We start from the raw sequence: 15,575 nt of genomic DNA, 5'->3' as shown, positions 1-15,575 counted from the left end.
GCATGGAAAAACTCAACTCAATATGATTTTATTAAGAAGGAAAACCAGAAAACCAAAGAAGTCAAATTCCCATTCAGCTTTCCTTCCAAAATTTCGCTATTCTTCTGAAGCAATGAAGGCCAAGGTGTTTTATTAAAGACAAAGTAATTGTTGCTGCAACTCCACTTAATACAACACAGTAGCTTTTCAAGGAAAGCAAGCTTTTCTGGAGGTGTGGGTAGGGAAGGTAAGATTCCAGTATTTTCATGGCACCGTATTTCTTTGAATTCTATTTCTATTAGATGCGTGCACACATTCAAAGGATTTTGCTGCTTTGTAAAGTAGGAGGGTATTTCTGTATGGAATCCAGGTATGTGGGCTCAGATTTTGCTGCATTTTTTGCAAAATTTTTACAATAGGAACAAATGAAATCAGTCACTTCTGAAATAAAGTGCTTGTTATTCTCACCTGGTGCCTTGTCGTGGACTCCTGCCCAGGACAAAGAATAAATAGATATTTTCATTTTTGTGATAGGTAGGGGTTTTTTCCCTCCTCAGTAATATTGGCTACCCTGGAATTGTGAAGGCCAGCTGCCTGTTAGAGGTGTAATGTGCAGAAGTATCATTAAGAAAAAAGCTCATTTACCATGGAAAAAAAAAAGCTCATTTACCGTGGAAACAAAAATAATGGAGCTGCCATTCTACCATTGCCAAATATTGTCAGCTTGGTCCACAACCATGGTAAAATTCAGAAGAAAGGAATCTTGACAGCCTGTAGGAATCAGGGTTTTAATTATATAATGATTGCTGACAATTTGACAAAAAAATTGCCAATAATTTTTTTTGCTCATACTGTTTTTCTAAAGATTGCTGCGTCAGCATGGCAGATACATATATTCTAATGCTGATGGACTTTTTAAAAAATGACAGTCACTTCAGCATATTATGTTTGGTGTTGACAGAGTACCAACCCACACTAATTAAGGAGAAAAAGCAGAGATAATGTTTCATGTATTTTCTAGGAAAAAAGCATCCACAAATTCTTAATCCTTCCAAATTCCCCATCTCTTTCAGGCAGTCTAGTAATGCTTAGGTTTGCTTAGGTTATTTTTTTTACTGCTGCTAAAAAGCACTTTAGTGCTTTTTATAATCCATTTGATTTCTAAAAGAATATGTGTAGGTAAAAGCATAACTACCACAATTTTGGGCAAAAATACTCAGAATATTTTCCTTGCAACTGCCTGAGCCCATGCCATTCTGACATGTGCAATGCAACATGGTGCAATAGGCTCTGTCTTGCAGAACTTGCTGTCCCATGTGGCTTTCTGGCAGCACAGGGCTGCTGTGCTCTGCTGTACGAGCAGAGTGATAAGAAAAGGCCATTTTGTCTGGTTAGGGTCGGACTGTAGTGAAAAACAGTGTTTGGTGGAATGTAGACACACCAGTACCACCAAAAGGGTTATGTTCATTCTCCTCAGCTACTGTTGTGTTACAGACCAGGCTGCTCTGTCATTGCTACTACCTTCTTTCTTTTTATTATTTTTTCTTTTTTTATTATTTTTTTTTTTTTTTTTTTATTTTCTTTTTTTTTTTTTTTTTTTTTTGGATTTTAGGTGCCAGGTTAACAGGAGACCTCAGGAAATAGTCCCAAGGCAGTGATAGACGAGTCCTCTTGCGTTTGTGGTTGGAGTGGTGCCTAATGACCACAAGCATCTGAAGAGCGTGTTTGTTAAACGACGTTGTGACATGTTATTGGCCGCCTTATCTGAGCAAGTATAATCTTGAATGCAATATATATGCAAACATTTTAAGTGCCCCATTAATCAGATTAGTTGAATGATAAGCTTACTACATTCTTGGACTCAGGTCGTAATGGGTTGGGTGCTTTTTCTGCCTTGCATATTTAAGCACTGTATCCCGTAATATATTTAGTTTCTTTCTTTGCTTTGCCAGAAGCTACAGTAGCCCCGAGAGGGGACAATGGGATCCGAGAGGGAGCAGAAGGCTTCCATCCGTTCCAGCCGCTAACGGCGGGGCTAATCCCGCCGGGCCCAAGGGCACCGAGCGCGGCGGTGGCGGTGCGTGCGCGGAGAGCGCCGGGGGCGGTGCCGCGGGCCGGAGCGGCGGCGCCGTGAGTGCGGGGCCGAGGGCGGCGGGGCGGGTGCGGGGTGCGCTGTTTGTCGGGGTGCGCTGTGAGTGCGGGGCCGAGGGACCGCCGTGCGGGTGCGGGGTGCGCTGTTTATCGGGGTGCGCTGTGAGTGCGGGGCCGAGGGCGGCGGGGCGGGTGCGGGGTGCGCTGTTTGTCGGGGTGCGCTGTGAGCGCGGGGCCGAGAGGTTGCGGTGCGCTGTGAGTGCGGGTGCGGGGCCGCGTGTGCTGCGGCGCGTCGGGGGTGGGCGGGACAGCGGGGCCGCGGAGCCGCGGGCGGGAGGGCCACGGGACCGCGTTGTGCCGCCCGCGGCCGGGCTGTCCCGTCCCCCCTCGGGCTGTCCCGTCCCCTCCCGGCGCTGCTCTGTCCCGCCCCGCTGGTCCCCCGGCAGCGATCGCCGGCTGCTGAGCGCCGGGGGGCGGCCGGGGACCCCCGCGGCTCTCGCCATCGGGACCTCTGCTGCCCGTCCCGGGCTGTCCAGGTTTGAAATCCTGCTTATGTCTGCCCTCGCGGTTTAACCTTTTGGGAGATCCCTGTGTGTTAGTAGACACACAGCAGGGTCCGTGAAGGACGAGGAGGCTCCGTGCTTCGTTTCTCATTTCATTCGTGATGCGCTGGTTGGGTCATGGGTGCAATGGCTCAGCTCAGGAAATCAATCCACCTTTGACGTGTTAGAAGGACCAGCTTGGAGCTTCCCAGCCTTTTATAACCACAGGGGCACTGTTCCCATCAGACCTGGTTCATAGCAGGCAATGAAAGGGGAAACAAGGTTGTGGGGAAATGAATCTGCACTGGGTGTATGGCAATGTGTTACAGCCTCGTTTATGCACAGAGCCCCTCTGCCCTATGGGGTGGAGTCGAAACGTGTCCATTTCCTTGTGCCTTTGCTTTTAGTAACAATTTTGCTGTTATGAATTTTATAGCGTGAAAAATGAGAAAGTTAAATTATAAGCAAGACCTAAGAACCCAAAAAAAAGTGGAAAAATCTTAATTTAAGCTTGAATCTGCAGGACTTAGAATTCTTGGATCTGCAAGGTGGGAATACTTGCTGCCTAGCACCTGCTGTGCTTTCAGTAACGCTGACTTGTATTATTAGTGGGTCTGTCTGCAGACTGACACAGAGTGCAGCTTTCCTGCTCTGGATCACCAGCAGACCAAGCAGTGAGTTCATCCTGTATTATCTCCAGATAGGTACTTTTTGCAGTTCTGTGATCTATGAAATAGCTCACATCTCCATGGTATCCATTCACTGATTGATCAGAGATCTGAATTTTTCCATACACAGTGTCTAGCTGCCTGTTCCCTCTCCAACAGAGCTGGAAGATTTCCAGAGTGGTTTGCCAGAGCTCTTTGCTCTCCCTTGCTCAAAATAAAAGGCTTGTTGAGATGTTAGGTTTCTTTAAAACAGACTGAGAATGGGGGCAACAACTAACTTCCTTTCAAAGGAAGGAGCATAGTTTGTTTGCTTGATGCAGCAACATTTTCTACAGCTACAGCCAAGAGCACAGAATTCAGTAGTGAACCATGCACAGATTGGGAGGAAACCTAAAAAGATGATTGTTATTCTTGACACAATGTGTGGTTTGTTAGGTCCTTACAATGGTAAAAAGAAAGTGTGTTTGAAAATTACATTTATGCCACAAGAAATGCTAGGAGCATTGCATACATGCTGTGCATTGATTTTGGTGTTTACAGGCCAATTTAAGTTGGAAGAGTCCTCCTAGTTTCTCCAGTCAGATCTCTGCTTCAAGCAGGGCTAAGTTTGAAGGTCTGTCAGGATGCTGTATTTTGTAATCCTTAATGCTGTTTAAATGCTCATGAAATCTTGATGAGCATGTTACCAGGTTATTGTGAATTGTAAATTTTCTTTATAGGAGTTAGCTTACAAAGGTATTTGTAATAATGACACATGGTTGGGGGGGAATGTCTCATAAAAAAATCAGCTCAACTTGTTTGGAATACACAAGTTCTGACAAAGCTCTGAAACATTTTTAGGCTTGATATGGAACATCTTGGGAAAGCTGGAGTGGGAGAGAAAGGAAGAACAAGCAATGGTCAAAGCCACTTTAGGCTAGAGAGTATTTGCTAGTGCAGTCCATCTTGGTCCAAGACCATTTTCTTTTTTAGGAAAAGTATGTAAGGAAATCTGTTTGCTACTCTGAGTCTTATTGGCATCTTGAAAACAGTCTTTCTTCTTCTTTTTTTTTTTTTTTTTTTTTGGATACAGCTGCAATGGGTCCTGTTTACACTGTTAAAATAAATGTTTAAGGATAGCTGTACTCTGAATGACAATTTTTTCTTTGGTTGTGGGTGGGAGGGAAATGAGACATCTAGAAAATAACGTTTTAACTGGTCTTGACAAAAGTGAAGACCATCCACTGGCACTTAATACAGGATTAAGATTAAGCTTGTTTAAATTCTGGTTAACTGAGTACTGACAGGGCATGTTGTTTTGTCGATCTCTTGTGATCACCACAAAAACATATACACAGAAAGACGTTTTTCCTTTTTTCTTTGGACTGTACTGTTCAAAGAGGAGTGTTCATTATTTTCTGGAAATTTTAAGGGTTGAGAGACGGATTATCTGATAGTCCCAGAGAAAATGAGACTTTTTAGCAAAGGGATGTTGCCATTAAAGCAGGTAACTGACCATAGAAACAGTGGATTAATTCTCTGGTACAGCCACAATGCTAATAATTTTTTCCCTAATATTGTGCATTGTGATGACCTTTTAATTGTTTCCAGGATTTTTTGTATTATTTTGGCATGTGGCGTGCATGTGAGTTAGATGTAGAATAGACTGAAGCACAGGGAAAACGCTATTGGTAAAAACACTCAGTTCTACAGAGGAGCATGGCTTAGCATGCAGATCTAAAGTTTTGTGCTGTGCTCCCAGCTTCAGAAAAGCTTTCTGTAATTCCTATTCCCTGTACCTGGCCACCCATGAAAAGGGTAACCATGTGTTCAGTTAAAAAAAAAAAAGAAAAAAGCGGGGGTGTTGGGTGATGAAGATAGCTGTAATGTCTCTTTGCCCGGATTGGACAGCCGCGCTGGGTTTGTGCGGTGGGAGGGCAGAGCTGCGGACCGGGCTCCTCCCGGCGCTGCCCTCGCTCTGCCGGCGCTGCCTGCCGGGACCCGCTGCTGGCCGGGCTCAGCCTGCGGGGGCTCCGGTGAGTGCTGACCCTGCTCGGGGCTTGCGGGGTGCTCCCCTCTCTCTTCTCGTGGATCATGGCTCGTGGGATGCTTTCTCGTGTCTCCTCATTGCTGCTCGGTGGTTAAAAACTTGATCACAGGGCGGTTGTGTTTGTATTTCAAGGTAGGGGGGAGGGTTGTGAAGTTTGTCAAGTCCTTTTGAGCTTCAGATTTCCGTAATAAACAGCAGCTAACCAGAAATGAAGCTGCTAGTTGTAAATGCTCAGCTGTTTTCAGACAGACTCGGCGCTTGGGGTTCAATGACACGAGGCGTCAGGGCTCAGCCTGGCTCGTTAGCAAATGTTTTAATAATCCTGCTTGCTGCTTCCCATGCATATTTTTCAAAGTGGGTCATTATAGTGTTTGCTTAGCAGGGGAGGAGTTTAGGTATCACCCTGCAGAGCTGCATTTTCCTTTTTCCTCTTTATATAAATAGCAAGAATTTCCCCTATTTGAATAAGGTTGGGGGTTTTGTCACTGTGTGGAGACCAGAGTCCAACTAAACTGAAGAGGTGTGTTGACTACACTTAATGATCTCCTGGATCAATAACTACTGATTGGAAGCTGACTTTTAGAGATGCTGTTTATGCTAATAAAAATGAAAAGCTATGTGAGAACCACTCATTAATCACCTGCCACAAATTTTGTGACATTTTTGTACACAAATTATGTGCACGAGGGATTAATACTTGGGTCCCCCTCCACTGCCTGTAACTCTAAATTTTGAAAAACACCGTCTTCTTGACCTGATGAGATTGAATCCAAACAGTTGGCTAATCAGACTCTAGGAGGGAGCAGGGATTTAGTCTTTTGGGTATGCCACAGATTTTAAATCTTAACACAAGGATATTGCTGCATTACATACATTTGCAGTTACATTTGCATCATTCCAAAGGCTGGGGTCAGGATGGTCTCTGATAGGTGTCAGAGGCAGATACTAAGAAATGTTATTACAATGTGACTTCATGGTTGAAAGAAGTATGTAAAGAAAGCAGATACAGTCAAGGAAGCTTTGCCTTGGTTAGAAACACGTGGTGAAATAGGGTAGGATCTGTTCTCTTATCTGCATGATGTTTGTGTAAACTGGCCTTGTTTCTTGCTCAGGATCATGGATTACTTATGTTTTTAGATACCATGATACTGGTTCCCTTGAAACCAAGTACACTGTTGAAAGAACAATGTTTTCCTCCTCCTTTGTTTCTCAGTGTTGCATTTGTTTATCAGTAGTATTCTGGAGCTGGGTTTAAGGACAGAAAGGGGTTTTCTCACAGAAAATTCTGGGCAGAAAAGTGAGGAGCTACTCCTAATTGATTCTGAATTCTGGCAATAGCTAGCTGTGGGGATAAAGATCATGTGTATGTCTGGTTTATTGCCAGTCACAGTTCAAAAGAGTAATTAGTATTTTCTTACATTTCTTGGGGTGGGAACCTCACCCATTCAAAAGTATATACAGACAGCAATATTTACCAAAATATTCTATCAGGAAATGGGGTTTTTGTGGAAAAAAAATAGATTCTCTAATGTGTAATGCTCCAGTTATGTGAGTGCAAATATGCAGCGGTTGTGATGGAAGTGTGCAGTGACTTCCTATGCAGCCAAAATTCCAGTGACTCTTGTACCAATTATTACTCAGAGCTGGATCTTGAACTTTGTCCATGAGGCAGGGCCTGTTGTGATTTCCAGCATCCTCATGAACTGTTACTGCTTCTTTGGAAGCCCTTTCCAGGCTTGTGAAACACTTGCAAGGGTCAGGATTGGGCTGTGGGGGTTTGTGGATGGAAGGTGGCTAAACAAAACTGCCTTCTAACTTGAGCCGCCAGTTTTAAACCACAAGCAGAGTTTGTGCTTTAACACTGGAATATTTGTATGTAATGGTTCCCATTGCAATGCTATCAGCATATTCCAGCTGGTGGGTGTGAGTTCAGACTGTTTGTTCCTGCTGCCCTTTCTCCTTTAGCAAGAGTGGCAGTGAGTTAGCATAGGGGTGCTGTCCTGGGCATGTTTGTAATGCTGGATAATAAAATGGTTGCAAGTCTACATTTTTCTGTCTGCAGGCATGAGCTCTAAGTTTGGCTTTGTGCCTGCTTTGGTTCTCAGTGGGGAACTGTAAGGAATGTGAAAGGTTACCAATTAGGATGAATCAGATATAGAAGGTTTAAATTTATTTTCAAGTCTTCTGTAGTGTATTTGTAAAGTTCACTGTTTAATATAGATTAGTGTGTGTAAAATATTTAATCTACAAATGCTTCTCTTTTTTGAAAGAAACTGCTGTCTTACTGTAATTATTTAGGTTACTGGTAATGTACAGGTGATATTGTTAGAGACTCTTTATTACACACATACACTTTGATTATCTTTCTCCTCCTCATTGCATCTGAGCACTTAGGTATTAATAATTTTGTCTAGTGGCAGGGAAGGATAAGAACATCTTGTTAATATCTAGTTTTGAAGTAGGTCAGGCACAGAACTGGAATGTAATCTCTATCTTTTAAAACCAATTTCAGTACATTAATAAACATACAGATCATCTCCATTAAACCAAAAATATCTGCATGAGCTTTTAGTTGTTTTAATCCAATTTCTCCTCCTCTGGCATCATTGATTTCCAGTGTCAGAGCTGTTCTTTCTTTCTCTTTCCAGAAATGTCCTTCCTGCCTGACCTGGGGGCCTTCACCATGGGCATGTGGTCTGTTGGCCTTGGAGCTATTGGAGCAGCTGTGACAGGGATTGTCCTTGCTAACACCGACTTATTTTTGTCCAAGCCAGAAAAGGCTACACTGGAGTTTTTAGAGGAGATAGACCTAAAAACGTTGGGACCAGGTAAGATTCTGGCTATTTCAGACCAAGTTCTTCAAGAATTGGACTTTTATAAGAACCTTTTTCTGTTAGAACTGTATTTGAATGTGGAATTCTCTGCAGTGCTTTGTGTTGGTCCATAAAGCATTAATCGTTATAAACAAGAATGACTGATATTATTGTTGGTGTTGTTTCTTCTGTACAAACAGAGCAAAGGACATTCAAAGCAAGTGAACTATGGAAGGAGAATGGTGCAGTGATCATGGCTGTACGAAGACCTGGATGATTTTTGTGCAGAGAGGTACTTGCTTAGCTTGGGGATTAATTAAGAAGACTTGAGGTCTGCTTGCATAGGTAGTCTGTAAATAAAGGGAGGAGATTAATAGGGCAGTCATCAAATATGTCATCTAAAATGTCTGAAAGGTTTTATTTCTGGGTTCAAACTGGTCACCAACTTACCAGCATACTTAGTTTCCTTTGCAGCTGGTTTATGTGGTCCAGGTCCTGAGCTTTTTCCTTCTGAAGGTGATGGTTACATGAATTTTACATCTGCCAGGGACCTAGCCCATGGCAATTAGAAAGGGAGATTGCACAAGATTCAGTTGGTAATGAGTCTTATGTGCTATTTATATATGTATAGTCCAAAATAAGTCTCTGTGAGCCAGGTAGTCTCTGGTCAAATAGAACCCAAGACTGGATTGGCAGAAAGCCATCAGATAAAGCTCATATGCAGAAAAAAGAGGTGTGCATAGAGGAAGTACCTCTCTGTTCTGGGTGCTAAATGTGAGGCAGGAAGGTGCAGATACAGACTCTGAAGATAAGGAGTTCCTGTTCCATAGCATGGTGGGTTGGAAAACAGATTTTGGTCCTTAAATTGACATTAGGCTCCTTGGGTGGAGCTCCTTGGAAGCAGGCAACTAAAATACGATTTGAATGTACCAATTGCCTGGGAACAGCCAGAGCTTGCACCTTGGACATTATGTTTCTCATAGCTATAGGGAAAAATAGTTATTATGTTGTCACTAGTCTGTAACATGGAGTAATTAATATTGTAACCTCTTCATTAAGGCATCTGCTCCCATCAGTAGTAACTGCCTATATAGGTGTAGAATTCATGGATGATTAAAGAGCTTTGCTCTCTGAACAGGTGTAGCATAGGCAGGAGGAGAATGCACTTGTGTGCCTGACTCTAACTTTCACACACTGTCAGTCAAGAATCCAAGAGTGATTTTTTAGTAGTAGTAGTAGTATTACCAAAAGTTTCAAATTTTCCTGTCTCTTCATTCCTGTTTGCTCCTAAGTTCTCAGTAGATTCTAGAAGTCCTTCAAGCCTTTCAGTTAAGGTATTTCAGTTAGGTGACTGAGAGTGATCAGGTAAACCGTGTCCATGTTTTTAAAGTGTGGAGTTGAATTTTTTGTGGGAATTCCGTCCTGCAAAAATGACCTGTCTCCATGGGACATAGGAAACTATTTTCAATGCACACTGTGATCTGTTCAAAACTTCAGGGATCTTTGTACAAACTGTGGGAATTGGGATTCTTTTAGGGGAACAAAAAGCCCAGCAGATGAGTGGTGACACCTTACACTCTTACACACCAGAAAAAGAAGTTTTGCTTCTGGGATACTGAAAGTCTATGAAGAAATTCCCTGATTTTTTTTTTTATATATATTTTTTTTTTACTGGGGATTTAGGAAGTAGAACACTCTACTTCTCTTCATTACTTTAAACTTGTATAGCCTACAGCTGTGCAGAGCCCTCAAACTACTTTGCAGAAGGACTGATAATGATGGCTGTCAACTTGGAAAAAAGGATTGAAAATTCTGAAAAAGTTAAATTATGTGCAGGCATTATTTTTTTACCATTCTCAAATACTTCAAAATGTAATTGAAGCCCTATTACAGGCAAGGTATACCTACAGCTTTAAGTTAAAAATATCAAGTTTTATCAAGTAAATGCTCAGAAGAATCTGATTCCTCCATGTTTAACAAAGAAAATTGTAATAAATCTGATGAAGAGCTGCCTAGGAGTATTACTAGCTTAAATGCTACAGGTCTGTTTCTGGTTTGTGCCTCAAGCTAGAATTTGTGTGTTTCTGATGGTCTTGAAATTCAAGGTGAAGCTTTCCAACCTGCATTTATTGACTGATATGTTTGCTTTTTTTTTTCCTTGCTTAGGAGGCTTCTGAGCTCTCCTCTCTGAAACCCCAGCTGTCCAAGCTGGGTGTCCCTCTCTATGCTGTTGTGAAAGAGAAGATAGGGACTGAAGTGGAGGATTTTCAGCATTACTTCAAAGGAGAAATCTTTTTGGATGAAAAGGTATAGTGAAGTTTGGTGTTCTCCTTCTGTTTAAAAACAAATCTATGAATGTCCTCTTTGAGAAGCTTGTATTAATAAGTAGAATGTAGTCTGATTGAAAAGGATTTAGTAGCACTGTAGTTTAAGAAGTTAATTGGCTTTGTTTTTCTATATTTATACATCCTGCTGAGCTTACAAACTGCAGTGTAGCTATGCACTGATAACGTGCTGTTGCAGGATTATTCCTCCCCTTTAACAGGTAAACAATACAGCCTGTAATATTAATTCCTTTCTTTTACTGGCTGTGTGACTCACTGATGTTTATCATGTGCAAATCAAGGTTTGAAGGGGACACATAATTAATTCATGATGTACAGGCCAGATGGCAGTGATATGGCTTGTCCTGGTACACTGGCACGTGCTGAATTGCCCATCTCATGTCCTACAGAACCACTGCCCTGCTTTCTCCCTAAACCAGGAGACACATTTAAAAATCATTTGGATTCTGAAGAAAGAATATGTAATACTCAAAATCTACTAGATCCTTTTATTTTCTCTCTCTCCTGCCCTGTGTGAAAGAATCAGACTGAATTTAACAAAAACCCAGCAACCAACTGACCAAAAAAAAATGTTTATCACAAAGCACCGCTGCTGTCAGCAACAGAGATGCAGCTGTACATGGGGCTTCAATATTGTAGGTGAGCTTAAAATCCACATGAGCAAAAGGTCCTTTTCCCTTTGTTTAGTGACCTATTTTCTGTCCCCTGCAGAAAGGCTTTTATGGTCCACGCAGACGAAAAATGATGTTGTCAGGCTTTTTCCGCTTGGGAGTTTGGCAAAATTTCTTCCGTGCTTGGAGAGGTGGATACAGTGGAAATCTGGAAGGAGAAGGATTCACCCTGGGAGGTGTATATGTGATTGGGGCAGGAAAACAGGTACTGCAGGCCATCTAGGAGGTTTTTATCACTCATATAAGATCAGAAGTTTGTTTCCTGGAATTGTTTGGTTGGGTAGTGGCTCTTTTGCAGAGAACACATCTGAATTTCTCTCTTGTGTCTTTGACTAGGGTGTTTTACTGGAGCATCGTGAGAAAGAATTTGGAGACAAAGTCAGCCTTCCATCTGTCCTTGAAGCTGCTGAGAAGATAAAACCACAGGCTTCATAAGTGGAGAAACAGTTGCACATGTTTCTGATTAGAGCTTGAAATGTAGAATGTATCCATGTCTTGAATGTGTGTTGTAATTGCTTAACTATTTAGGGATTAATGCACAGGAAAGGTTCTCTATTCAAACACAGAAAATGATGAAAATCCTCTTGGATTGTTTTTGGTTCCTTTGCAGCCTTCCAGGTGGTCAGGATTTCAACTGGTCCTTTGTATCTGACTGCATTTATGAAAGGCTGGGTCTAAAATTTGACCTAGCCTAGATGTTTTCAGTCAGAGACAGTCGGTTGAAAACCTGTCTACCTAGGGAAACACAGCTCTGCTAAGGCTGTAGTAATGGAGTACCAGCTGAGGGGAAAAGATAATAAAACTTTATGTAAATGACATGCCTTTGGTTTTTGCTGTTTCATTAACATGTAAATAAATAAATCTGTGTGTCTAGAAGACTACACCCTGTCAGTCTAACTCTGAGATTTTGCATTCAAGATATGCCACTATGTCTGCACAGCGAATTTCTTGTTAGTTCACTGCTGGCTCTAGATCTTCTAAGTCCATGTGATTCCCTGCAAGGAAGATAATTGTGGCTTGAGGGCAGGTTCCTTTTTGTAGTTAAGATTATTTTTTAAAATTTTACATTGTTATGGATGAAATTCTAACCTTTTTTTTTTTTTTTTTCCCTTAGTATTTATGTCCAGGTAAAACTGAGTTTAACTAAAAATATTTATATGCTCTTCAGGGTCTGTTTTTCACAGTTCACAAAAACAACACTAGCAGGGAGGATTTTGAGTGATTCATATGTTTCATTTGGAAACTAAATAGAAATTGGACTCAAGTATGCTGCTGTCAGCTGAAATTTTTGTTTGACTGTTTTGGCGGATGGAGGAAGGAACAGGATTTGGAGAGTATAGCAGCAAATTGACTCTGTGATATGGGCTTCTTCTATAGAGGCTCTCCTTGGAGCCATGGACAGGTGTAGAGATCCATGAAATAAAGAATTGTGCCTGAGGGATTCTTTTCCTGGGTTTTACCACTGAAAGGCAGTACTGGTATTGTGTGCTGACACAAGGCCCCTAAAAAGTTCCAAGTGTTGGGTGAGTGTCCACTTGTGTGCAATCTGCATATGGATACTTGGGAGTGCAGGTGGTAGGAAACACAAGAGATGCTGAAAGCAATGGGGGTGAGCTACAGAGGCTATGAATAACAAAAATCTTACAGCAGGAGTATTCTGGATGGTGGCTTCTGTAGAGTTCTGAGTTCTCTTTCTCATGGGAAATAGAAAGCTTTGCCATTTCCAGAGAATAGATCTTGCACAAAGACCAGCAAAGGAGGTACTGCTCTTAGACTTGCATTTCAGACCTTGTCCCAAGGGCTGTTTGTGCATTTCACATAAACATGAAATGTGAAAGGCATAAACAGTCCTTGGAGAATGGGATGGAAGCCAGACAAATTCCAAGAAATTGAAGATAAAGTGAAGTGCCTGTAGAACCTGCTGAATCTGGAAAGTATCTCCTTACAATTTTGTGTACAAGCAGCTGAATTCCACCCACTCTGTCAGCTCTGGCTGCCCAGTCAGACTGCAGGGAGCCTTTGATGATGACAAGGATGCCACGGGGCTACAGCCTGCTCCCAGCCTGCCCAAAGGGAGTGGAATCAGTAGCAGGAAGCTGTTGTCCAGCAACATGGAAGTATAATGGCTATCTAACATATAAATCACTAACGCTACCACATGCTGAAGTGTTACTGTAGTGTAAAAACACTTTTAGAAAGGCCCATGAAATCTTTTTAAGTTTATTAAAGTACTCATGGAAACTGAAAGTTCTCTGTTCTGGCAGGTTCCCCAGAGGGATGTATACAGAAACCATATCAGACCAAGGTCTTTCCCTGCTCTAAACAGCATTATTTCCTGTAAATAGTTAGTGCACTTCTTGGTTTGAAAGTTACATAAGCTTACTTGCATTCAAAGTTTTCTAACCCTGTCTTTCAGAAATCAACTCAACATTTGGAGTCCTAGAAGGTAAAAATGACATTTGAAATAGTTCTCAAAAATTGTTATCGATAAATCTGATTATTTTTTTCAAGCCAACCTTGGGATTATTTGGAGTTGACTCATCCTTTCTGAACCCCATATTGACAAAATAAAAATGGGAAGGATTGAAAATAGCTGGTACATCGGAGCTAGGAACAGATGATTACCATTGGAAGTGGGCTAACCCAAATAACTAAAATTAAAGCAAAATAGTAAACCAGGAACAAATTAAATCTAAGTGCATTTCCAATACTGCAGACTGAATTTAGAATGTTCATTGGAAAAAAATTTGTTGATTTTGTTGTGCTAACAGCTACCTCTGCTGGCCCAGTTCTCTGTATGCATTTAATCTTTTGATTTTTTTTTTTTCTTTTAACACAACATGTACCCAAAATCTAAATCAATTCTCAACACATCAAATATCTCATCATACTTTAACACTCAGCTGGTTACTGGAAAATAATAATTAAAAGTCTGTTTGTTATTCTGAAATGTGCATTTTGAACCCATGCAGTATGATATTCTATTTATTTTCATCTTTAAGGTTGAAGGTGGATCAGATCAGGAAAGTGCACGAAGTGCAAGGGTAGGGCTTGAGAAACAAAACTCTGCTGTTGTAATTTCTCTTCAATCAACTTTTCCTTCTTTGTCAGCCCATTTATCTTTTTTCCAGTACATAACTGGGGTTTATGAAAGTATTTCCAGCATGAAAATGCTGTGAAGTCAATGATGTAGGTGTAATATGGAAAAGTGCTTTTTATTCGAGCTTTAGGGATCACCAAATGCATTTTCTATTTGCAGTGTCCTTTTAGGGCTATTAGAAAGACAGTCTGGCCCAGAGGGTGTTTTTGGTTCTGCATTTTTGTTTCCCCATGCGCATTACCTGTTCCCACGGCTGTCAAATTGCCTGCCCTTGGTGCCATTCGCGAAAATCCACAACCTGACGGGAATGCCAAGGGATCCCTGCCATTTTCTGATGCGTTTGCTGTGATGCACTGTGGTAGGAAAGAAAAAAAAAGAGCAAGTTTCTCTCGGCACCGCTGGATGTCACTGCTAGCCAGCCGAAGTGCAGGTGAGCGGTGACCCACGGGGGATTTCTGCAGCAGATCTGCTGAACAGGTTCCAGGAACAGACCGCTGTAGGGTTCGATTCACTGGAAGAAAGCTGTTGGGAAAAACATCTGTTCCTGCGATCTTTTCACTTGTATGGACCTTTCCCTTTTAAGAATAAGAAACTTGGAGGAAGGATATACTCTATGGACTGACACGGTCTGTGGTTATAGATACTTCCAAGTGGAGGGAATAAATTATTAACAGGCTCACTGCAATACTTAGAAAATTTAACCTCTTGCGCTTTTGTGGCGCTAATTTCTGCTCCTGCCGGGGTGTGGTGGCTGCTTGGAGGGGACCGGGGCAGAGAGAGAGCCGCTGGTAACAGCAGGGGGAGATGGTGAAACGCTGGGGACTGAGGACAAGCAAATCACTGGTTCAGCCTCATCCCCTCAAATTTTATTGCGTATCTGACCCGTCCCATCCTAACTGATTATTCTTCTAATCGATCTCGAACGTGTTATAAAGGCTTTCCCCCAAAATATTTCTGCTTTTTCTTTTAGATCCAGCTGATTTCTTTGTATTTGAGGTTGCTTAAGGTCTCCCAGTAGCTTCTGTGGGTTTTGTTTCCTTTCACACCCCCTTGTCTTAACATCGTAATTATCAAAACCACATAACAATTCCAACTCTAACTCTGATTTCTGGATGCCTTCCTCCACAAACAGACTTTTTTTACACTGAAAAATGGTATTTAGTGATAATGTTGAACATATACAGGGGTGAACAGCTCTGGTCAGGCCATTTTCCACCAGCTCATGATGATTTCGTTAATTTTAGAAAATGTTTTGCAGTACTCAGAGGAAAACATGAACATTGGTCTGCACATGTGCACTTAAAAAAATCAGATTTCCTATTTTTATTCCTGCAGGA

General features: G+C 41.8%; 1 protein-coding gene across 10 annotated transcripts; it reads left to right on the top strand.

Annotated features, from left to right (window-relative positions):
* Nucleotides 1-1,363: 1,363 nt before the first annotated feature.
* Nucleotides 1,364-11,956, top strand: PRXL2A (peroxiredoxin like 2A). 10 transcript variants are annotated; one of them, XM_056495439.1, is made up of 6 exons: nt 1,364-1,747; nt 7,958-8,137; nt 8,323-8,414; nt 10,289-10,429; nt 11,179-11,343; nt 11,475-11,956. In XM_056495439.1, the coding sequence occupies exons 2-6, from the start codon at nt 7,960-7,962 to the stop codon at nt 11,571-11,573; spliced, it is 675 nt and encodes a 224-aa protein (XP_056351414.1). In that variant the 5' UTR covers nt 1,364-1,747; nt 7,958-7,959; the 3' UTR covers nt 11,574-11,956. The 10 variants fall into 10 exon arrangements, with proteins under 10 accessions (XP_056351414.1, XP_056351410.1, XP_056351407.1 ...); XM_056495435.1 differs by having other exon boundaries at nt 1,364-1,751; XM_056495432.1 differs by lacking the exon at nt 1,364-1,747 and adding an exon at nt 1,831-2,109.
* Nucleotides 11,957-15,575: the final 3,619 nt, after the last annotated feature.

The sequence above is a fragment of the Oenanthe melanoleuca genome, chromosome 6 (assembly GCF_029582105.1).
Source record: "Oenanthe melanoleuca isolate GR-GAL-2019-014 chromosome 6, OMel1.0, whole genome shotgun sequence".
Classification (NCBI taxonomy): Eukaryota; Metazoa; Chordata; class Aves; order Passeriformes; family Muscicapidae; genus Oenanthe; species Oenanthe melanoleuca.
The sequence above is the reverse complement of the archived record's forward strand: the minus strand, read 5'-3'. Positions and strand labels throughout refer to the sequence as shown.